The sequence below is a fragment of the Sarcophilus harrisii genome, chromosome X, assembly GCF_902635505.1.
Source record: "Sarcophilus harrisii chromosome X, mSarHar1.11, whole genome shotgun sequence".
Taxonomy (NCBI): domain Eukaryota; kingdom Metazoa; phylum Chordata; class Mammalia; order Dasyuromorphia; family Dasyuridae; genus Sarcophilus; species Sarcophilus harrisii.
Genome location: NC_045432.1, coordinates 18,929,813 through 18,950,567, shown reverse-complemented (window position 1 = coordinate 18,950,567; position 20,755 = coordinate 18,929,813). Strand labels below are relative to the sequence as shown.

At 42.9% G+C, this 20,755-nt stretch overlaps 1 protein-coding gene across 1 annotated transcript in view; it reads left to right on the top strand.

The window, feature by feature from the left end:
* Nucleotides 1-20,755, top strand: part of COL4A5 (collagen type IV alpha 5 chain) — a 214,195-nt gene that overhangs the window by 171,983 nt on the left and 21,457 nt on the right. The window contains exons 42-44 of the mRNA XM_031944962.1: nt 12,697-12,821; nt 19,884-19,956; nt 20,155-20,226. Of these exons, the coding sequence (XP_031800822.1) occupies nt 12,697-12,821; nt 19,884-19,956; nt 20,155-20,226 (270 nt within the window). The remainder of the gene's footprint in view (nt 1-12,696; nt 12,822-19,883; nt 19,957-20,154; nt 20,227-20,755) is intronic.

The following is a 20,755-nucleotide window of genomic DNA, read 5'->3' as shown; positions in this document are numbered from 1 at the left end:
ATATTAAGGTGGAAAAACTCGAGTTCGGGAAGTCTTGCTATGCTGTTTTATCAGGTTGCCTTGCCACCAACTCATATGAAATCATCAAGCCTCTTTTTAATGGGTATTGTTCTAAGAGCTGCTACATATTTAATCAGCCCTCTCGACTTGCAAATAAAATGGCTGAGCACTAAGTTGGAATTGCAGTCCCAGATGTGGATATCCTCGTATCTGTTGCTCATTATGGAGCCAAACTATGCTCTCCTACCGCAAATGAATTCTGCCTCAGGAATGTTCAGTCAGAGTCACATGGCTGACATTTTACATCATGTTTTCTTTACCTTGATCCTTATAGCAATCAATCTATCGGCAAGCATTTATTAAGCCCTTACTGTATACTAGGTACTGAGAGGAGAAGTACAAAGAATAAAACAGTCCCTACCCTCTGATCCTTATATAGGATCTATATAGGCGTTCTATAAGGAAGGACCTACTAATTCATCAGTGAGCATTTATTAAGCGCCTACTACTCTAGGCACTTAATAAATACCAGTCAGCCCTGTGTCCCATGCTGGAGATAACAAAGACAAAAAGGTAAAATTGTCCCTGCCTTTCAAGTAGCTTACATTCCCCAGGAAAGATAACATTCTCTAAGGGGAAACATAATCAACAAATATTTATTAAGGCGCCTACTATGTGCCAAACTATGTTTAGGTGTTGGGATTACAGATCCAAAAAGTGACAGCCCTTGTCTCCGAGGAATTTATATTCTACTGGGGGAATGTAGACACCTACAGTGAGCATCTGCAGGAGGGCAATTCATTTCAGATTTTAAGTAAGTCAGAGCAACATGGGTAGCTGGCTCACATGCATGCTTCCATGTTCTAAGCTCCTGGATTTAACAAAAATCCACAGATACTAGTGAAGTGGTAATAAAGGCACCAAGAGTGGTAATATGGAGGAGAAATATGAAATAGATTTGGGAGAGCATAATAGTTCAATTGACACAAAGAATTTGTCATAAACATCCATCACAGGTACCAGAGATTTTACTATTTTATTAGATGAATAGCTCATGAGCTCAAATCAACCAGAACAAAGCAAGGCAGACTCGGAGGTGATTTGGGCGATTTGCTTTTGGGGGACAGAACTTTTTAAGGTCTCGGGGGAGGAGGGGGAAATAAAGGCGGGATCCAGAGAGGAATGGGAGAAACCAGGGAGGAGGAGTTGGGGGAGGTCAAAGGAGGGATCCAGGAGGAGCTGCTCAGGTCCCAGAATTATCCAAAGTCAGTCTCAGAGAGGATGAGCTGATTAAGAGTTTCGGCCTCACGTCACAGTATTAAGAGATACTCCAGTAATCATCTTTTATGTCCACAGAGTACTTTACAGTTTTTTCCTAAGAGATTTCCCACCTATCTCTGGTCCACATCTAGAGCTATGGGAAGCAGGGAAAGTGAGGTCTGATTATCCCTATTTACCAAATGAGCAAACTGAGACTCTGGCCCTTTGTGTCTTATCGAAGGCAACAAAGCTGTTATGGAGCATAGTTGCTGGTGGAACTCGGGTCTTCTGATTCCTGGTTTTGGGGAGCGTGTGTGTGTTTGTGTGTATTGTATGTCTTTGTGCATCTGTATTTATGTGTATATAGGTGTGTGTGTGTTTGTCAGTGTTTATGTGTGCTCCATTGTTGTAGTCTATGTCTATGTTTATTTGTGATTGTGTGTGTGTGTGTTTCCTGCCACGTTCCACTTTCCTCTTCTAATAGTGTCGTACAACTCAAGGCAAGACTTCTAAGAGTGAATTGTGTTTACAAACACTCCAGACAGTTAACGTTAGCCAAGAATTGCCTTTTTCCGACTGTTTTGCTTTTACTTTAACGAGCTTGTTCTTTTCTTTATTTTCAAAAGCAAATCTGACCTGGCTCAATAACTGCCTTGAATCATAATGACGTATCAATGATGGTTTCTGTGATTTTCATTTAATCTTGCATGTCAACATTTTTTAAAAATTACTGACAGTCTTCGCACCTTCAAGAAGTCCTATCACTCAAGATTCTCATTTCTCAGAGTTCACTGAAAAACAAATGTACGCTAGATTTTTCTCTGTAATGTGCACTAATGCATGGAGGTCCCTGATAAGCTATTATTTAAAATTCAAAATGCATCTTTATGGCCTATTTGTGAAGGACACAAACCATTCCACGGAGGTTGTTAGTAATAGCAACTCATGGCTAGTGTGACTCCGAGGGTCAGACCGACTGCGTGAAGAGATGAGGTACTATTGGATTTGAGCGAGGCTGGGAAAAATCCAAGATGAACACAAAATATGGCTAAAGTGCCTCCCAGATGAAAGGAGCCGAGTGCTCTCTTGTTGTATAAAGACATAGGGTGGAGGAGGGGTAGCTAGATGGTACAGTGGATGGAGTACCAGCCTTAGGGTAAGGAAGACCCGAGTCAAACCCGGCCTCAGAACTGAACACTTACTAGCCGTGTGATCCTGGGCAAGTCACTTAACCCCAATGGCCTCTCCCTCCCAAATTAAAAAAAAAATGGGGCAGTGGAGAGAGCACTTATGTCAGATAACCCAATCCCAGTTCTTCCATTTACTAGCTGTGTGACCCTGGGCAAGTCACATGACCTTAGTTGCCTCTACTCCCAAAAATAAAAAATTGGGGCAGCAGAGAGAACACTTACTGCATTTGGAATCAGATAACCTGGGCCCCAATCCCAGCTCTTCCATTTACTAGCGGTGTGACTTTGAAGAAGTCTCTTAACCTCCCTAGGACTCAGTTTCCTCATTTGTAAAAAGAAGGGGTGGGGCTCGAAGGCCTCTGAGGTTCCTGTCAGCTTTAGGCCTAGGATCCCATGTGACCTTGAGCAGGTCCTTTCCCCTCTCCAAGTCTCAGTTTCCTCTTCTGTAAAATGAAGGGGTTAGACTCAGGGGCCTCCTAGGTCCCTTTCAGCTCTAAGTCAGTGATCCTCCTCGAGACATTACCTTTAGGGAGCTGCGGTACTAGGGTTAACATAATGGCTTCAGAATAAATTGCACTGGAAAATATTTGGCTTTCTGTACGACTGATCCTGCATGTGTATTGATTATGATGTACCCCCGGTGTACAAGACGGATTGCTTTTCAGCTTGTGCAGTAACGTGGGCTGCCTCTAACTAACAATCTTATTTTCTCCTCCGTGCTGTCTGACCCTTCCAGCATCGATCTTGGGGCTCTGGGTCACCTCTGACCCTCGTGGGGGCTCAAGGTCAGATTCTTCGGTGGTCAGCTCGTGTTTTTATGGTCTTCCCTATGTTATAAGAAAAATGTACTTTCTAGTGCGCCGGAGAAGTCATGGGAGAGCTCAGCTGTTGCCCCCCTCCCTTTCCTTCCCTCTCCGGCCCCCTTCCCTGATACCTGCTCCCACTTTCTTTCACCTGTCAGGAAAGGTCATGTGACTAATTTATGATCTCTTTGGAAAGGACACCGGGTTTCATGAACTTCTCCTGGTCGCATCAGATAATCCCTATTGAAGTCATATTGGATTTAAAATGGAAAAATCAACAACGTGTTTTTATCTTCAAACCTGCATAAAGAATTAGAACTGCGCATCTGGCCCATGGGTGACCTCTACATGCGGATTTCTTTTCGCGAAACCTTATTGCCCAACATGACTTTCATCTGTGTATTCATAGTTATTCTCAGAAATGGAAGGGGACTATTGATCATTGTACAGAACAACAGCCGGTGTTTACCAGTATATCATTAGCGCCTTGTTAATTTAAAAATCAGGGGCCCCAGAAATGTCTGGATTAAAAGGGCGATGGATTAGCCAATATCTTGTTCTACCTGCAGAAAAGTAGTGATCTTCCCACACCTGCTTCTTCACACCAAGACTGTGTTTTTAATAAGTTATCCGCTGATGAAGAGGGCCAAGAAAAGGTTATCTTTCTAAAAAATAGAAAGATATAAGGCAGCCCCATCTCTCTTCTCAGGATGTTTTAGAAGTAGCTTATTTATCTTGAACTGAGCTGCTATCTAATTTCTAATACAAATTATATATTTTCTGGACCCCAAATTTAAAAGCCCAGCAGTTTGGTTTTGCTGAGAAAATCTCATTTAGGCAACTTTAGTCGGTAGATGCTTTATTTAAAAAAAAAAGCAGGCAGGGAAGAAGGAAGAGAGAGAGGAAGGAAAAGGAAAGATGGATGGAAGGAAGGGAGGGAGGGAGGAAGAAGAGAGGGAAGGAAGGAGGAAAAAGGATAGAAAAGAAAAGAAAAGGAAGGAAGGAAGTAGAAAGAAAAGAAAGAAAAAGAAAGGAAGGAAGGAAGGAAGAAAGGAGAAAAAAGAAAGATATCTAATTGTTGATGGCCATTTCATTTAAACCAATCTGTTGGTTTCAGATATGTCAAAGGACAGTTGGGTTGTGACTCTTACATGCTAGGTAGAACAGAGCTAGGTTGGAAACTTGCTGGAAATGTCTGTTCAATGACAAAGTGGGCCATTGTCAGGGCATTTTTGCCCCTCTCAGTCATTTAGACTTTTGGAAAGGATATTGACTGTAGAGACAGAGGGTCTGGTTTCAGATCCTACCTGTGGTACTTAAAATATAAGCTCCTTAAGAGGAAGGACTCTTTTATTTGCTGTGTCTCTAGCCCAGTGCCTGGCATACAGTAGGCATTTAATAGATCCTCTTTGGTTGAGTCCTTTTATGACCTTGAGCAGATTGTGTCATCTCTCTTTGCTCATCTATAAAGTCACCAGCTGCCTGGTCATGCTTTCACCTGTCAGGAAAGGTCATAGGACTAATTTATTATCTCTTTGGAAAGGACACCAGGTTTCATGAACTCTCTTGGTCATATCAGCTAATCCCTACTGAAGTCATATTGTATTTAAAATGGAAAAATCCACATGTTTTTCATCTTCAAACCTGTAAAAGAAGTGGATGGATTAGGTAACCTGTGAGGTCTCTCCAGGTCTGGATCTGTGATTCTATAACAAGCAGGTGTCTGCAGACCTCAGTTTGAGGGCAAAGAAGACTTGGGAAGGGAGCAGGACACGTGGACTTTTAATATTGGTTGAAAATAATAGCCTAGACTAGATTCTATAAACCAGTGTTCTTTACATGGGGTCCACTAACTTGTATTTTTTATATTTTGATAATTGTATTTCAAGAAATTGGTTGCTTTGCATTCTTACGTGTTTTATTTTATGTCTTTAAAACTGATTCTAAGAAAGGGGTCACTGCCCAAAGGGGAGAACTCTAGGCCACAAAACAGGCTAAAAACCCCTAAAATTAAAACCTCCTGCCGATGTTCTTGTCTTCTCCAGGGGACTCTTTTATTTGAAATCAGGAAGTCAGTTCAGTAGAGGAAAGAAAGGTAGTCCTGAGCCTCAACTTCTGGTTAATTGTTCTGGAGATGATCTTGATACTTGTAAGAGAAGCCTTAGAAATTTCTTAGTCCTAGACCTAGTGACAACTTAGTGGCTCCTGGCCCCCACCAGAAATCCAAGGACTTGGTCCTCATTGCTCTGTGCATAGTGCCTGGCACACAGTAGGTGCTTTAATCAATGTGACTTGACTTATTTTGGTAAAGCTTACCAAAAAGCTTATACTTTCCAAATGGCCTGGATGACTCTATTTAGATGACAGAGTTACTTCCATGTGATGCTTCCCAGTGATATGTATGTGATCCTAGGTTCTTGAACACATAAGAGTAATGAATATTCAGTCTTGATTGAAGTAGAGAGGCTTTTGGCGTGGGAACAACAATGGACTGTGGATCTACTTTCGCTGGACTGGCCTTGCTAAGTTTTTGGAAAGCCTCACCATTGTGATTATAGTATCACAGGCCTACAGCTGGAAGGGGCCTCAAAGGCCATCTAGTCTAACCCTGCCTCATTTTAAAGAGGGAGAAACTAAGACCCAGACAAGTGAAATGATTTGTTCTAGATCATACATGAGCGCCTAGATCTAGAACTGGAAAGGGCCTCAGAAGCTCTTAACTCCAAGCTATTCCAGAATTAAGTGACAAACTACATGCTGGAGAATCTCTTCCTGAAATGTTCCATAGGTATCTCAGGTTCAAAATGTCTGAAACAGACTTTATTCCCTTTCTCCCAGACCCACCTCTCTTCTGAACTTAACTCTGTTGAAGATATCACCATCCTCCTGGCATCCAGGCCCACAACCTTGATTTCCATTGCCCTATCAATTGGCAAGGTTTAGTTATTCCTTCCTCTTTGCTGTCTGTTAAATTCAGCCTTTTCCCTCCACTTACACATCCTCTACCCTCGAGGATACCCTTATCATCTCTTATATGGACAGTGCAACAGTCTCCTTAACTGATCTTTAATTGACCCTTGTTCCCAGTCTCTCCCTTCTCCCATCTGTGCTTCTCAAAAAAATGCCAAATATGTCTTTCTAAAATACAGATATCTGGCCATGTTATATCACATACACCCCAATCCTGTACTCAAAAATCTTCAATGGTTCCCTATTTCTCTAGGATAAAATCCTGAATCACCTTGTATAGCCTCCCACAATATGGTTCCCATTGACCTTTCTAGTCTTATATCACATTACTTCACTTCTTATACTGTCCATTCCATTCAAACTGACTTGCCAACTGTCCCCCATAAACAACATTCTTTTCCCTATCTCCTTGCCTTATCCCAAATTGTCCCCTGTAATGTCCAGGCTAGCTCTCTGGATGACTTCAGGATCAGGGATTCCACCGAGAAGTGGAAAAGTGAAGGAGGGAGGAGAGCTGCCACGTGGCTGGTCAAAGATGGAGTCTGGAGCCTGAAATCTTCTCTATGTCTCTGGCTGAGAGAGCCTTCTATGTTTGAGACTCCCTTAAATACCTCAGTATTATTACATCACTACAACACACTGAGCACATGCAACCATTACATCAACATAAGCACCATCCTGTCCTTGATTCAAGTACACCTTTTTAGAGTTCCAACCCTCTATATCTCCCACTTTCTTTTGTTTTAGAACACAGGTGATCATGCCCTCCCTGACTTCTCAGGAAGGGAGATGAAAACACCAAAGGGAAATGGGGAGTCAAACCAGATATTGTTAGCAGGTTTCCTCTGGGCTGAAAAGTCTTACTTGAAACAGGTATACATAAATCCATCACAATGGGAGGTATTACACAAGCACATAGTAATATAACACAGGTTAATAGGGATGTAATAAACAACATGAATTCACATAGTGATATAACAAACAATATGAATATACATGTCCACAAGTCCTAGAAGGAGGTTATATAAATAACAGTCGCACATATACCTCCTTCAGCAGCCAAGAGATAGTACAAAATCAATTGTCCATCACATCATGTGTCGGGGAATCCAATGATTTCTGCAGATTTTGAAGTCCTGCAACAGTCACATCATGTGTCAGGGAATCCAATGTTTCCTGCTGCTGTTAAAGTCCTGTATCAGTCTTATTAACAATTTTTGATGTCCATGAGTCAATTGCCATAACTGCCATGCTCTTTCAGTGGTGGGCATAGTCAACGATGGAACCACCCGATGTTTCTTGGGTCTTCTTCGTTTCAAGGGTCTTCTCCTTTTCCATCTCTCTCTGATGGACAAGGCAAATATGGCTCGTTGGCACTCATCTGATTCCTTCTCCATCTGTAGAAATACAAGCAAACCCTCTTCCCCAAGCAGTTAGCCTATCTGGTCCCTTCCCTTTACCACTTTCTGGATCTCTCCACATCATCTGGCGATTATCTAAAGATAGTGGAGTGGCTTGCACTGGACACTGTCCTTCTGGCGGGTTATGAAACCTGTCTGCTGGAGCCAATGCATCTTCATCAAAAATAAAAAAAATAATAGTATAAAGAGCTAAATTTAGAAGTTCTCTAGGGTTATCTGTGGCTTCCCCTTTCTTTTGTTTTTGAAGGAGAATCTTGATGTCTGTTTTTCCTCCCTATTATTGCCTGTCCTTGAGGATTGAAAGGTATGCCAGTGATGGGTAAAATCTGATACTGCACAAAAGTGTGCAAAATGTTTAGAAGTATATGTAGGTCCATTATCTGTTTTTATTGCCTATGGCACACCTATGATTGCAAAAGCTTGTATGAGGAATTCAGTGACCATGCGGGCTGTCTCTTTTGCTGCTGGTATTGCAAAACTAAATCCTGAAAAGGTGTCTACCACAACATGGATAAAAGACAGACAACCAAGAGATTTATAATGGGTCACATCCATTTGCCAAATTTCATTGGGCCTCAAAACACGAGGGTTCTTCCCTGGAGAGAGTATAGGAGCGTGGAAAGGAAGGCAAGCTGTACAGGCTTTTACTATGCTCCTAGCTTCTTCTCTTATTATTCCAAATTTTAAACATAAAGCTCGAGCAGCCTGATGATATTTAGAATGAGATTCCTGGGCTTCTTGGAATAAAGGAATATTGACCAACATAGTTAGAAGGCTATCTGCCTTTGAATTACCATCAAAAATAGGACCTGGAAGTCCACTATGAGAGTGGACATGAAAAATATAAATCTTACCTGGATGCTTTCTCACTTGCTCTTGAAGTTCCTTAAAGAGCTGATATATATTAGAGGCTACAAATTTTATTTGGGCTGTGGCAATTCTTTGTACCACACCTACTGAATAGGCTGAATCAGATATTATATTTATATCTCCTGGATAATAAGTAAGAGCTAAAATGATTGCATACAATTCATTCTGCTGAGTGGACTGAAAAGGAGTTCTGACTACTCTCTTTATAGTTAAATCACGAGAGTATACAGCTATGTTTGGATGCATCTGTAAAGATAGTTGGTCCTTTAAGAGGAACCTTAGAAACATTTTCTTCAAAAATCCATTGCCAATTATGTAATAACCGGGTTATCTTTAATGGAGACCCGTGTGTGAAATTTGGAGCTGTAGCCAATAAAATTTGCCACTCTGGGATGGTCTCACAGCATGCATTAATTTGTGCATTGGTATAAAAGGTGTGTATCTTGTCAGGTTTTATCCCAGATAATTGTACTGATTGCTTAATGGCCTTTAACAAGATTCTAGCCACAAGCACTAGGGAAGGAGTAAGGCTTTGTTCTGGTTGTGCTGGGAGGTCCACCCGCTCTATCACACTGTCTCCTTGATGAAGGACTGCTGTGGGTGCCTCTTGTGGAGCAAAAACTGATATTTCCAAGGGTTTTTGAGGGACTCTTTCAACCACATTAGATAAAGCCAGTTCAACTTCTCTCAAAGCCTCTTGAGCTTTTTTTGTAAACTGACGTGGTGAGTTTAACACTGTCTCCCCTTAAAATGTCATATAGCGGTTGCAATTGATAGGTAGTTAAGCCTAACACTGGACACATCCATTGGATATCTCCTATCAATTTCTGAAAGTCATTTAAGATGTTTAGCTTCTCTGTTCTTAAGGACAGTTTTTGTACTGTAAGCACCTTAGGGTATACTTCATATCCTAAATATTGAAAAGGAAAGAGCCTTTGAATTTTTTCTGAAGCTATATGCTATTTGTAATTCTTTAGTGTTTCTATGGTCTTTAATAGACATGCTTCTAACATCTGTTCCTCAGGTGCTCATCCTAAGATATCATCCATGTAATGTAACAACATAACTTTTGGAAATGCTTTTCTTACTGGAGTAAGAGCAGCAACAACATACATTTGGCACATAGTAGGGCTGTTTTTCATTCCCTGTGGTAAAACTGTCCATTCATATCTTTTATAAGGCTCAGCTAAGTTAATGCTGGGCACTGAGAAGACAAATCGTTTCATGTCCTCCTTATTCAGAGGGATAGAATAGAAACAATCCTTAATGTCTATAACCCAAAGAGGCCATTCTCTAGGCCAGGGGTCCTCAAACTACGGCCAGTGGGCCAGATGCGGCAGCTGAGGATGATTATCCCCCTCACCCAGGACTATGAAGTTTCTTTATTTAAAGGTCCACAAAACAAAGTTTTTGTTTTTAGTATAGTCCAGCCCTCCAACAGTCTGAGGTACTGAACTGGCCCCCTAGTTAAAAAGTTTGAGGACCCCTGCATCTAGGCAATTGAGTAGGAGATGGAAGTCCACGCTGAAGAGTTCCCATAGTTTCCATCTGTTCATTTACTTTTCTCAAATCAGTCAACATCCTCCATTTTCCAGTACTATTACATCACTACAACACACTGAGCACGTGCAACCATTACATCACCATAAGCACCATGCTGTCCTTGATTCAAGTACATCTTTTCAAAGTTCTGGCCCTCTACAATCTCCATGTATAGAAGTTGCTCTTTTGCTTCTATCTCATAATATTATTTGATTTAAAATCAAAAACCCTTGAAAGCCCAATTAAGGTACCACCTCCTATATGAATTCTTTCCTTCCCATTTCTTCCCCCTTGTTACCTTCTCTCCCTCTTGAAATTACTTTGTATAGACTCTCTATTTTCTTATATGTATACATATTTTCCAAGGGCAACTAGGTAGCACTGCAGTAGTTGGAGTGCCAGGCCTGGGGTCAGGAATACATCTACATGAATTCAAATCTGGGTTCAGGTACTTCCTAGCTGTGTGACCCTGGACAAGTCACTTAACCCTGTTTACCTCAGTTTCTTCATCTGTCATGAGTTGGAGAAAGAAATGGCAAGCTACTCCAATGACTCCAGTGTCTTTGCCAAGAAAATCCCAAATGGGGTCATGACTGAACAAACAAAAAGTATATATTTTCCATATCCCCATATTCAATTGGAGGGCAGAGGTTATGTTGCTTTTATCTTTGTAGATCTGGTGCTTTGCCAATAACAAGAACTTACTAAATGTTGTTGAAATGTTAAATGGAGAAAGTGACTAGAAAAAGGACAAGGCAAATATGGCTAATAGTGAATATTCAAGATAATTAACTAGATAGTAAGAAAGCACTTAACTGCCATTGATGAATTCAAGTCTCTTGGCCCAGGTAAACAGTGACCTCAGCTGATGAATGAATTGACAGATGTGATTGTCGAGCCACTGTAAGTGATAGGTGACTGTATGGAATGGGTGCCTGCTGTAGGACTGGAGAAGACGCCAGATCTTCCTGATCTTCCAAAAAAGGAAATAAAACAGAACCTAGACATTATAAACATGTGACTTTGACTTCAGTTCCGGAGAGACCTTACCTGTCCCCCAAATCCCCTATGCCTTCCCTCTGAGATTACCTCCCACTATATATACACATCTTGAATGTACATACATGTTTACATATTGTTTCTCCCCATTTAGTTATGAGCTCTTTGAGGATAGGGACTATGTCCATGCCTTTCTGTATGTCTTCAGTACTTAGCATAGTGCCTAGTACATAGTAGATACTTAATAAATGCTTGTATTTAATGGTTGGTGGTGATAATGAAATTCTGGCATGTATTACTATAGATATGGTTAATGAGCATCTAGAAAAGAAAGTCGGTGTCACAAAGGTATAATATAGCATCATCAAGAATAGACCATGCTGGACTGTTTGTCTGTCTGTCTATCTATCTATTAGTCTACCTACCTACTTATCTATCCATCCATCCATCTATCCATCTATCTGCCTACTTACCTATCTACTTGTCTATCCATCTGTTATCCATCTCCTTACCTACCTATCTACTTATTATCCGTCCATCCATCCATCCTATATCTATATCTATCTATCTATCTATCTATCTATCTATTACTTAACTGGTAGATCAGGAGAATTATAAAGATATACTTTACTGAGATTTAATGAGAAAAAATAAAAATATCTCATTCAGTTCTTATGGGAAAAATGAAGAGATGTGAGTGAGATGACGGCTGTAGAACCGGCTAAACGGCCAAACTCCAAGAGTAATCATTGTTAGTCTGACATCACCATGGCAGGAGGTCTCCAGTGGAGTGCCCCAGAGATCTGCGCTTGGGCTTCTTTTGTTTACCATGCTTATTGGTGACTTGGATAACGACACAGATGGCACATTTACCATTTTGCAGATGGCACAGGTCTAAGAGGGAGAGCTGACACACTGGATCGCAGAGTCAGGATCCAAAAATATTGATCGAGTAGAACATTGGGCTGAATCTAAGAAGGTGAAATTTAATTAGGATACATGCAAAATTATATCCTCTGGTTCAAGAAAGATTAACTTCATGAGTACCAGGAGAGGGGCATGGCTGGACAGAAGGCTGTCTGGAAAAAATATGGCAGTTTTAGTTTTTTAATGGCCTACAAGCACCATATGAATCAGTTGTGTGATAATGTGATGGAGAAAGCTAATGTGACCTCAGCCTGCCTAAAGAGTGACCTGGTGCCCACAGCCAGGAAGGTGTCAGTCCTCTGCCCTGCTCATATCCTGTCTGGGGTGTTCTTTTCATTTCTGGGTACCATGGTTTGGGAAAGACATTAGGCCAGCATGGGGAAGGTCCTGAAATGCTGGCCATCTAAAGACTGGAGAAGGGCAGCTCTGAAGGGAGACTAACTCATCGGGGTGGAGTATTTTGGAGTCTGTCACCTGGAAGTTGACAGATTTCAACTCAATGTTAAGGGGAAAATTCCCAACGATGAGAGCTGCCCACATGGGGTTGAACAAACGGAGGCTGTTTATGCTGGAGAAGAGGAGACTTGGGCAGGAGTTAGGGGTGAGGGGCGGGACACATGATAATTGTGATGTTTTCCCAAACTTTCTTACTGTATTTCACCCTCTTGTTATAATGATATAGACATCTGTTTTGTGTTATCAATGTTTTTTCAGGGCCTAAAGGTCCCCGGGGTGTCGCTGGAAATGGCCGAGCGAAAGGAAAGAGAGGAGATCCGGGCCTACCTGGGAAGCCCGGCTTGCCTGGTCTCAAAGGAGAACGAGGTCCACCTGGGCCCCAGGTAAGTGTGGGCGGAAGGGCAAAGGGATTCCACACAGAAGTCAGAGTGTTCTGGACAGAAACTCTCCATCGGAAATGTTTTCTTTGGCAATCGGCAATCAGCATACACTGTGTTCTCTCAGGCCCAGTGGTGAATTCTAAAAGCGGCGGCAGGCCTGGACCCTCCTTGCCCTCTGTGAATCTAATGAGCCTTCGCTGGGTTAGAGCCAGCCTCGTGGTCTGGCCCCTAGCTGCTAATTAGTGACATTTGCTTCATCGAAGGCAAAACCTACCCCAAAGCTTCCTGGAATGTGGAATCCCCTCCCTGTTCCTGCCGCCTCCAATTCTCTGTGCTCTTGCCTGGCAGGAGGAGAAGCCCCTCCTTCTGAGTCCTCAGTGTCCACTTTTCTTCTGCTGCTTTCACACCCCACATCCAATTCTGCCTCCACAGCTTCTCTTAAATCCATCCCCTTCTCTCTGGTGCCCTTTGTACCACTGCTACCAAAGAACACCGAACCTGGAGTCATGGGACCTGAATTCAAATTGTACTCTGCCATTTATTAGCCTGTGACCTCAGCCAAGTCATGTCCACTCTGTGGGTCTCACTTTCCTAAACTGTAAAATGAGAGGCTTAGATGTCATCTCTAAAGCTTCTTCCTGCTCTACAAGTGGGACTCTGTGAATGACCTAGAATAGCCCATAAGAGCCCTAGAACTGATCTTATTGCTTCTGGCCTCTTCTTCCTATAACACACTGAGGTAAACAGGGTTAAGTGACTTGCCCAGAATCATTCAGCTAGTAAGTATATGAGGTCAGATTGGAACTCAGGAAGTCTTTCCTGACTCCAGGCTCAGGAAGTTTATTCACTGTAGCACCTGCTGTTTGCACAGACCTGCCTCACATCAGTTCAATTCACTTGTAAAATGAGACATCACCCTCCTGATGTCATTGATCCTCTTCGAGAATGAAGGATGAACAACAATCTGTGAATAGTAGTAGCTGCCCCATTGGGAACCTGTCTACTTCTAGTTGGGTAATGCTGCTCTTTCCTTCCCTCCTTCCTTCCTTTTTTCCTGCCTCCCTCCCTCCCTTCTTTCTTTCCATCCTTCTTACTTCCTATTTCCTTCCATTTTCCTTCTTTCCTTCCTTCCCTTCCTCTGTCTACATGAGGAATCATACCTTTACATTTGGATGCTCTGTCCAAAGTAATATAAATTTTGATTGCTTAAATCCCTCAAGGTATCTAGGCGTTTGGGGGCTAGCTATTTTCTAGCCCCCCACTTATTTATTCTATCTACAACATATTCAATTAGTCTCTAAAACATGGGCATGCCCTGCTTGAACACCTTCAATGGCTTCCCATTGCTTGTAGGTTAAGAGAGTATTCTCCTAGATATGGAGCTGAAAGGGACCTCATCTACACATGAGGTAGGCTATACTCAAGTCATAGTGGGTACTGAATATTAGGTTACAGTTTTAGTTCTTTCTGCTGTAAGCAATAGGGAGCCACTGAAGGGATTGGAGCAGAGGTATGAAAGGGACAGACATGTGCCTTAGTGACTCTGATCTAGTGGTGTTGTTTGCTGGGAGACCAATGAAGAGTAAGAGTAGTTCAGCTCAGCATTAAGAAAAGACCATTTCATAGCAGGAAAATGGTAAGAGTCATTGAGAAGGAAAATCCAATGAAATTTGGTGATGTCGTAGATAGAATAAATAAGTGGGGGGCTAGAAAATAGCTAGCCTTGAACCCAACCTTGAAACCCTCTCTGGGTCTCAATTTCCTCTTCCATAAAAGGCGGGGCCTCCCCTCCACACATATTCTGTGATTTCCCTTTGGAGGAAGATCTTCAGTATGGACCTTAAGCCTCTGGGCTTGGGCTTGTGCTGTCTGCCATTTTTTATCTAGTCTTTTTCTTGAATTCAGTCAATGCAGCCACATTCAATTAGTCTCTAAAACATGGGCATGCCCTGCTTGAACACCTTCAATGGCTCCCCATTGCTTGTGGGTTAAGAGAGCATTCTCTAATTCAGAAAGGATGCCGCCGGACATTGTCCAGCAGCTCCTTCAACATTTGACAGACGGTTTTAATTTAATATTCCGGATAAATATGTCGCTCCCACTCGCTCTGCCCAGCCCACAAGCCATGCACAGTGGCCCAATAAAGCCTCAAGGATTGCGTTTGAGGGGCCGGCCCTCACCCCAGTCTGTCGTGACGGAGACGCAGACTCCTCCCACTCACTCACACATATACTCATACACATCCACACGTATACACACATGCATATATATATATATATATATATATATATATATATACACAGACACGTGCACATACATACACGCACAAATACATCTACATTAGCTAACATTTATGTAGCACCTACTATGTGTCAGGCACAGCACAGTGATTATCTCCTTTGATCTTTATAATAACCCTGGGAGATAGGCGCTGTTATGATCCCCTGTTTTATAGAGGGACAAACTGAGGCAAACAGAGATAAAGTGACTTGGCCAGACTCGGAGAGCTAGCTTGTGTCTGAGAGTGAATTTGAACTCAGTTCTTCCCGACTCCAGGTCTGGTGCTCTAGCCACTGAGCCATCAGCTACCTCTGACAGTCATACATACACATATATACATAAATGGATACATACATATATATATATATATATATATATATATATATATATACACATACATACATATACAAACATAGACATGTGTACATCCATGCACACCGGATACATACACACATGCTTATACACATGCAATAACACACATGTATCCACACACATAGCACAATATACCTGTATGTATACTCACATATACATGTATCTATATATACATGGTGTGCACAATGCACATGCATGCACACGCCAACAATACAATACATGTGTGCACATGTATAGACGAGCATGTACATGCTTGCACAATACATATGTGCAATAGCCACTCACACATGTACTTACACACATGCACATAGTTCCCTGCCCGCACACACATGCTTAGGGATGCACAGTAACTACCTGTGACACACACATGCACACAGACAGACACAATGCTCACAGGAGCACATTTACACAATAGACACCTACAGGGCACACATACACACGCCTGCTCACCACTGTACAGACGCACAACAGAGACCCACGCATGCATGCACATGACACGCCCACTCTGCAAGTGCCAGGCTTCTTCTCGGGCTCACATTGGACACTGCCGGGACGCTCAGGCCCACAAGGGGCCTTCTGTTCCCTAGCTTCTGCTCAGACCTCTTTGAGTGGCTTTCCTGCAGGTGCCTAGGAACAATTGGCATTCCCTGCCATTCCCCCTTTCTCCATGAGGCTCTGTTCTCCTTATTGATTTTTCCTCTGCAGAGGCTCTCAGGAGAGGCACAGTGTTATAGTGGCTAGCCACCTGGAGGCCTCAGAGCCAAGAGGATTTGGGTTCAAGTCTTACCCCTGGCCTATTCTGGCTGGGCCGCTCAGGACAAGCCTTTAATTTCTTGGGATTTTTTCTCTATTGCACCTCTGAACCCTCCCAGGATATCTTGGACTTTATTGGCTAAATTTCTTTCTTAAGGCTCATGCCTTAAATCAGAACCAATCTGATTCTAATTGGCCACCAATAGGTCCTAGGCCAAGTCTCAATTGGTCACTGGGTACTGATTGACTGGGACTGAATGCAAATAGCAGTCACCTCTGCTTGGCAAGAAACCCTGAGGGTCTTCCCCTCCCAGACACACACACACACACACACACACACACACACACACTCTCTCTCTCTCTCTCTCACTCTCTCTCTCTCTCTCTCTCTATCTTTTTTCTTTCTCTCTCTCTCTCTTTCTCTTTCTCTCTTTTTCTCTTTCTCTTTCTGTCTTTTTCTCTTTGTCTTTTTCTTTCTTTCTTTCTCTTTTTCTCCCTTCCTCCCTCCCTCCATCCATCCCTTCTTTTGTCCCTCCCTCCCTTCCTCCCTTCCTTCATTCATTCCTCCCATCCTTCCTTCCTTTCCTTCTTTTTTCTTTCATTCATTTAGATTTCTTTGCACTAGGTAAAAGAGAATATTCTTGGCCTCCATCGCTACCTAGCCTTAATCACCGAATGGGTGTTGGCTCAGTCAAACTGAGCCCCATTGAAGACCTTATGAGGCCTCCCATTTCATCCAGGGCCATCTCCCATGGTCCTGATCTCCATCTTGGGACCTCAGGCTAGTCTCTAAGGGTCTAAATCAAAGAGCAGTCGCCCCTCTGCATTGACCTGCAGAGTTTCCTCCCTGGCAGTCCCTCGTCTTAGTGAGATGGCAAGTTTTATCCCCTCACCTCCAGTCAAACAAACGAGCGTGTCTTTCAGCTCTCTCCCCCTTCCCTTCTATTTCTGTAGTGGCCATCCTTATCACCCAGACTATTGTAGCAGCTATGTAATTGATCTAGCCGCCTCGGGCCCTCTCTCTGTGCAGTATATCACCCAGCTCTGGTGAGCTCTCCTAGGGGACTGCCAAGCTCCTCTCCCCTGTCTCTTCAGCCTCTCCTTCTTCACATCTGTCCTAGAGCTGGCCGTTAATCTGGTGTCATGTAACATCCCTGCTGGAGACTTGAAAGTGGGTCCCTATGGCTCGTGGCATCCTTTCCCGGCCCCTCAGCCTGTTATTCAAGGGCCTCCAGCAAACGCTTCCCGTCTTATCTCTCCACTTGCTAACCTTCATTTTCTTTTTTCCCTCACACGGTTTCTCTGCCCCAGCCAAGCTAGGCTGGATGCCATCTCCCATAAACATTTTTCTTATTCCGAGACAGGAGTGCCTCTGCCTCGTCTGCCCACCCAAAATGGTCCTCCCCGGTTCTCTCTACCAATCCGTGTTCTTCATCTCTTGCTTTCATCTCATCTCGAGGAAGCCTTCCTTGATTAGCCCCACATGATGGATTATTGCTGTCAAAATTCCACTTTGAGAAACTCGGAACTAAATTCAGTTCAATAAGCTTGAGAGCTTTATTCCTTGGCACATAGGTAGATGCTGGCTACCAATAGTGCTGAGACAGTTGGAACTGGAGTTTGCTCTCGGAGCCAATGAAACACATCCTTCTTTCTGATGTGCTCTCGATGGACAGTCGATTTACAATCACATGATTAGCAAGCTGGTAGTGTAGTCATTTTCCACATATAGCTCCAACTTAACAACCTCATAGAAAACAGAGATACACCCGACTGAGAGTAACTAATGCTGAATTTGTAAGGAGACAGAGACACTTCCAAAGGTAAAAGCCTCCTGAATGAACTTCAGAGAGCTTAAACACTTCCAGATCCCACTCTCTCTTCCCAAGCTACATGGTGGCTACCACTAGAGCGAGGAGCATCGGCTCAGCATTATGATGCAGCCTCTGCCCTTTGACCCTCAGTCCCGGTGATGTGGACCTCCCTGCATGCCCCCAGCATTGGAAGACATTGATTCTGCCCGGCCATGGTGTACATCTGTGTGGAGGGGAGGGGAGAAGAGGAAGGATGGCATCATTGAGCTGGCTAGAGGGGACATGCCATTTGTTCCTAATGAAAAGGGAAGCTAGAAATCCAGATGGAGTCAGTCCTTTCCATACAGAGCTTACTATGGGCAGGGATCCATTAGGGTCCCCATATCTCTCAACCTAAAGAGCCTTGGCAGGGGCGGGAGGTCTCTGTAGTAGTCAAGGGAAGAGCCAAATAAGGGAAAAAGCCAGAAAGAAGACAGTAAGCACACAACAAAAAGGCAGACGGGAGAACATTGTACACGGCAACAACAAGGTTATACGATGATCAATTCTGATGGACATGGCTCTTTTCAACAATGAGATGGATAATTTTGTGGTGGAGAGAGCCATCTACACCCAGACAGAGGACTGTGGGAACTGAGGGTGCATCACAACATAGTATTTTCCCTTTTTTGTTGTGGTTTGCTTGCAATTTGCTTTTTTTTCTCTTTTTTTTTTCCTTTTATATCTGATTTTTTCTTGTGCAGCAAGATAATTGTGGGAATATATATAGAAGAATTTCCCATGTTTAACCTCTATTGGATTTCTTTCCATCTAGGGAAGAGGGTGGGGGAAGGGAGGGGAAAATTTGGAACACAAGGTTTTGCAAGGGTGAATGTTGAATATTATCCAAGCATATGTTTTGAAAATAAAAAGCTTTAATAAAAAGTATATAAAAAGGAAAAAAGAAAAAGGTACAATTTATATAAAAAGGATAAAAAAGAAAAGGTACAAAGGAACAAAGTCCAAGAGAATAGTGTGGATCATAAGAGCAAAAGTGAGGCTCACGGCAATAAAAGGAAAATTGAGACACAATTTCAAAAAGGGTCATCATGTATTGAATAAGTATTATATTATGAAAGAAAATGAACCCAAAATTCCCACTGGGGAAAATACTGAAAAATTCTACGTACTCAGCAGACTACATGGCAAATGTGGCAAACAACTCAAGAATAGTTTGACATTTAAACCCATTTTTAAAAATTGTATCAGGATAGAAATTATATTGGAAAATAATTCTCAAAGCAGAGTTGATGAAGAACAACAGAGTAGATATTTTACAACATATGATTGAGAATCTCTCCAGAGAATTATGGCCTCAAAAAACCAGAATGACAGGTTTAGAACCCTCCCCACCCCCCAAAAAAAGAAAATTGGATAGAATAGAAACAAAAGAAAGTAACTTTGAAAGAAGATGAACTCTCCAAACAAAGTCACTGTTCCTTAAGAAATGGTGAATATGAAGAATTCAGAGAAGTATGAGATAAACTTACACAGTATGGAATTAGTCAAACCAAGAAAACAATATATACAACTACAATGGAAATGGAAAGAATAGTCATAGTAAACTAATCACTGTGACACAGCATGGCCTTGTGGGTAGGCCAGTGGACTTGTAGTCAGAAAAACCTGGCTTCATAGTCCTGCCCAGTCCTGGGTAAATCCCCCTTTCTGGGATTCAGTTTCTTCATGTGCAAAGTGAAGGAGTTGGACCTCCAAAACCGGCAAGGATATGTGTTTCCCTACTTTTGTTGGGAAGGACTATCATCCCCCCCCCCGGCCATGACTAAGAGAGCTCTCTTTTTTTCAGGGCGATCCTGGGTGGCCAGGGTTCATTGGAATGAAGGGGAATCCTGGTATCCAAGGTATCCCGGGATTCCAAGGTATTTCTTTTTTTTATTGTTTTTTCTTTTTTTTTCTTTTTTGATTCCAAGGTTTTCCAAGGAATCATTTTTGAACCACCTTCTGGCTGCTAGTGGTGCCAGTTTAGGTCTTCAGAGACCCCAGTGGCCCATTGTGGGTCTTTTGGGGGGAGAGGCAGACCTGTGTTTTCACGGAGCTTGTGATGGTTTGCTTTGCAGGGATGAAGGGCCCCCCTGGTGCTCCTGGTTCAGCCGGCCCTGCAGGGGCTCCAGGCCCTAGAGGCCCTTCAGGTAAGACTCTAATCATTGCTTGTATTTCCCAAACCAGTTATTTTCTGTGGGGTTACAGCATTGGAACTTCTATCAGCCAGGCAGCTTAGAAAAATCACTTTGTCTCCTGGGCCTCAGTTTACTCCTCTGTTTGCAGGGACAAACCAGATTATGGCCTTTCTTTGTATCCCCGGGGCTTGGCACAAAGCCTGACACATAGTAAGTCACTGATTCTGACCTTTCACCTGCTCCCCAGTGGCTTTGTTTGACTAGGACTCTCTCTAGTCTCCATCACAGGGATGGCTTCCATTGGCTTTGCTCAGGCCTGGGAGTGGCTCTTACGGCAGCAGGCCCAGCACCTTTTCTGGTCTTCTCTGCACACCCAAAGGGGAATCTGCTCCCCAGGTAGACAGACACCCCAAAGGGAGCCCCCAAGCCCGGCCCTTTCACCAGGGACCTCCCTCTGTTTTGTTTTCAAGGCCTTCTTTAGCCCTACAGGCCCCACGGGCCATCCCAGGAGCCCTGATCCTTAAGACCTTCCTTTCTCCAG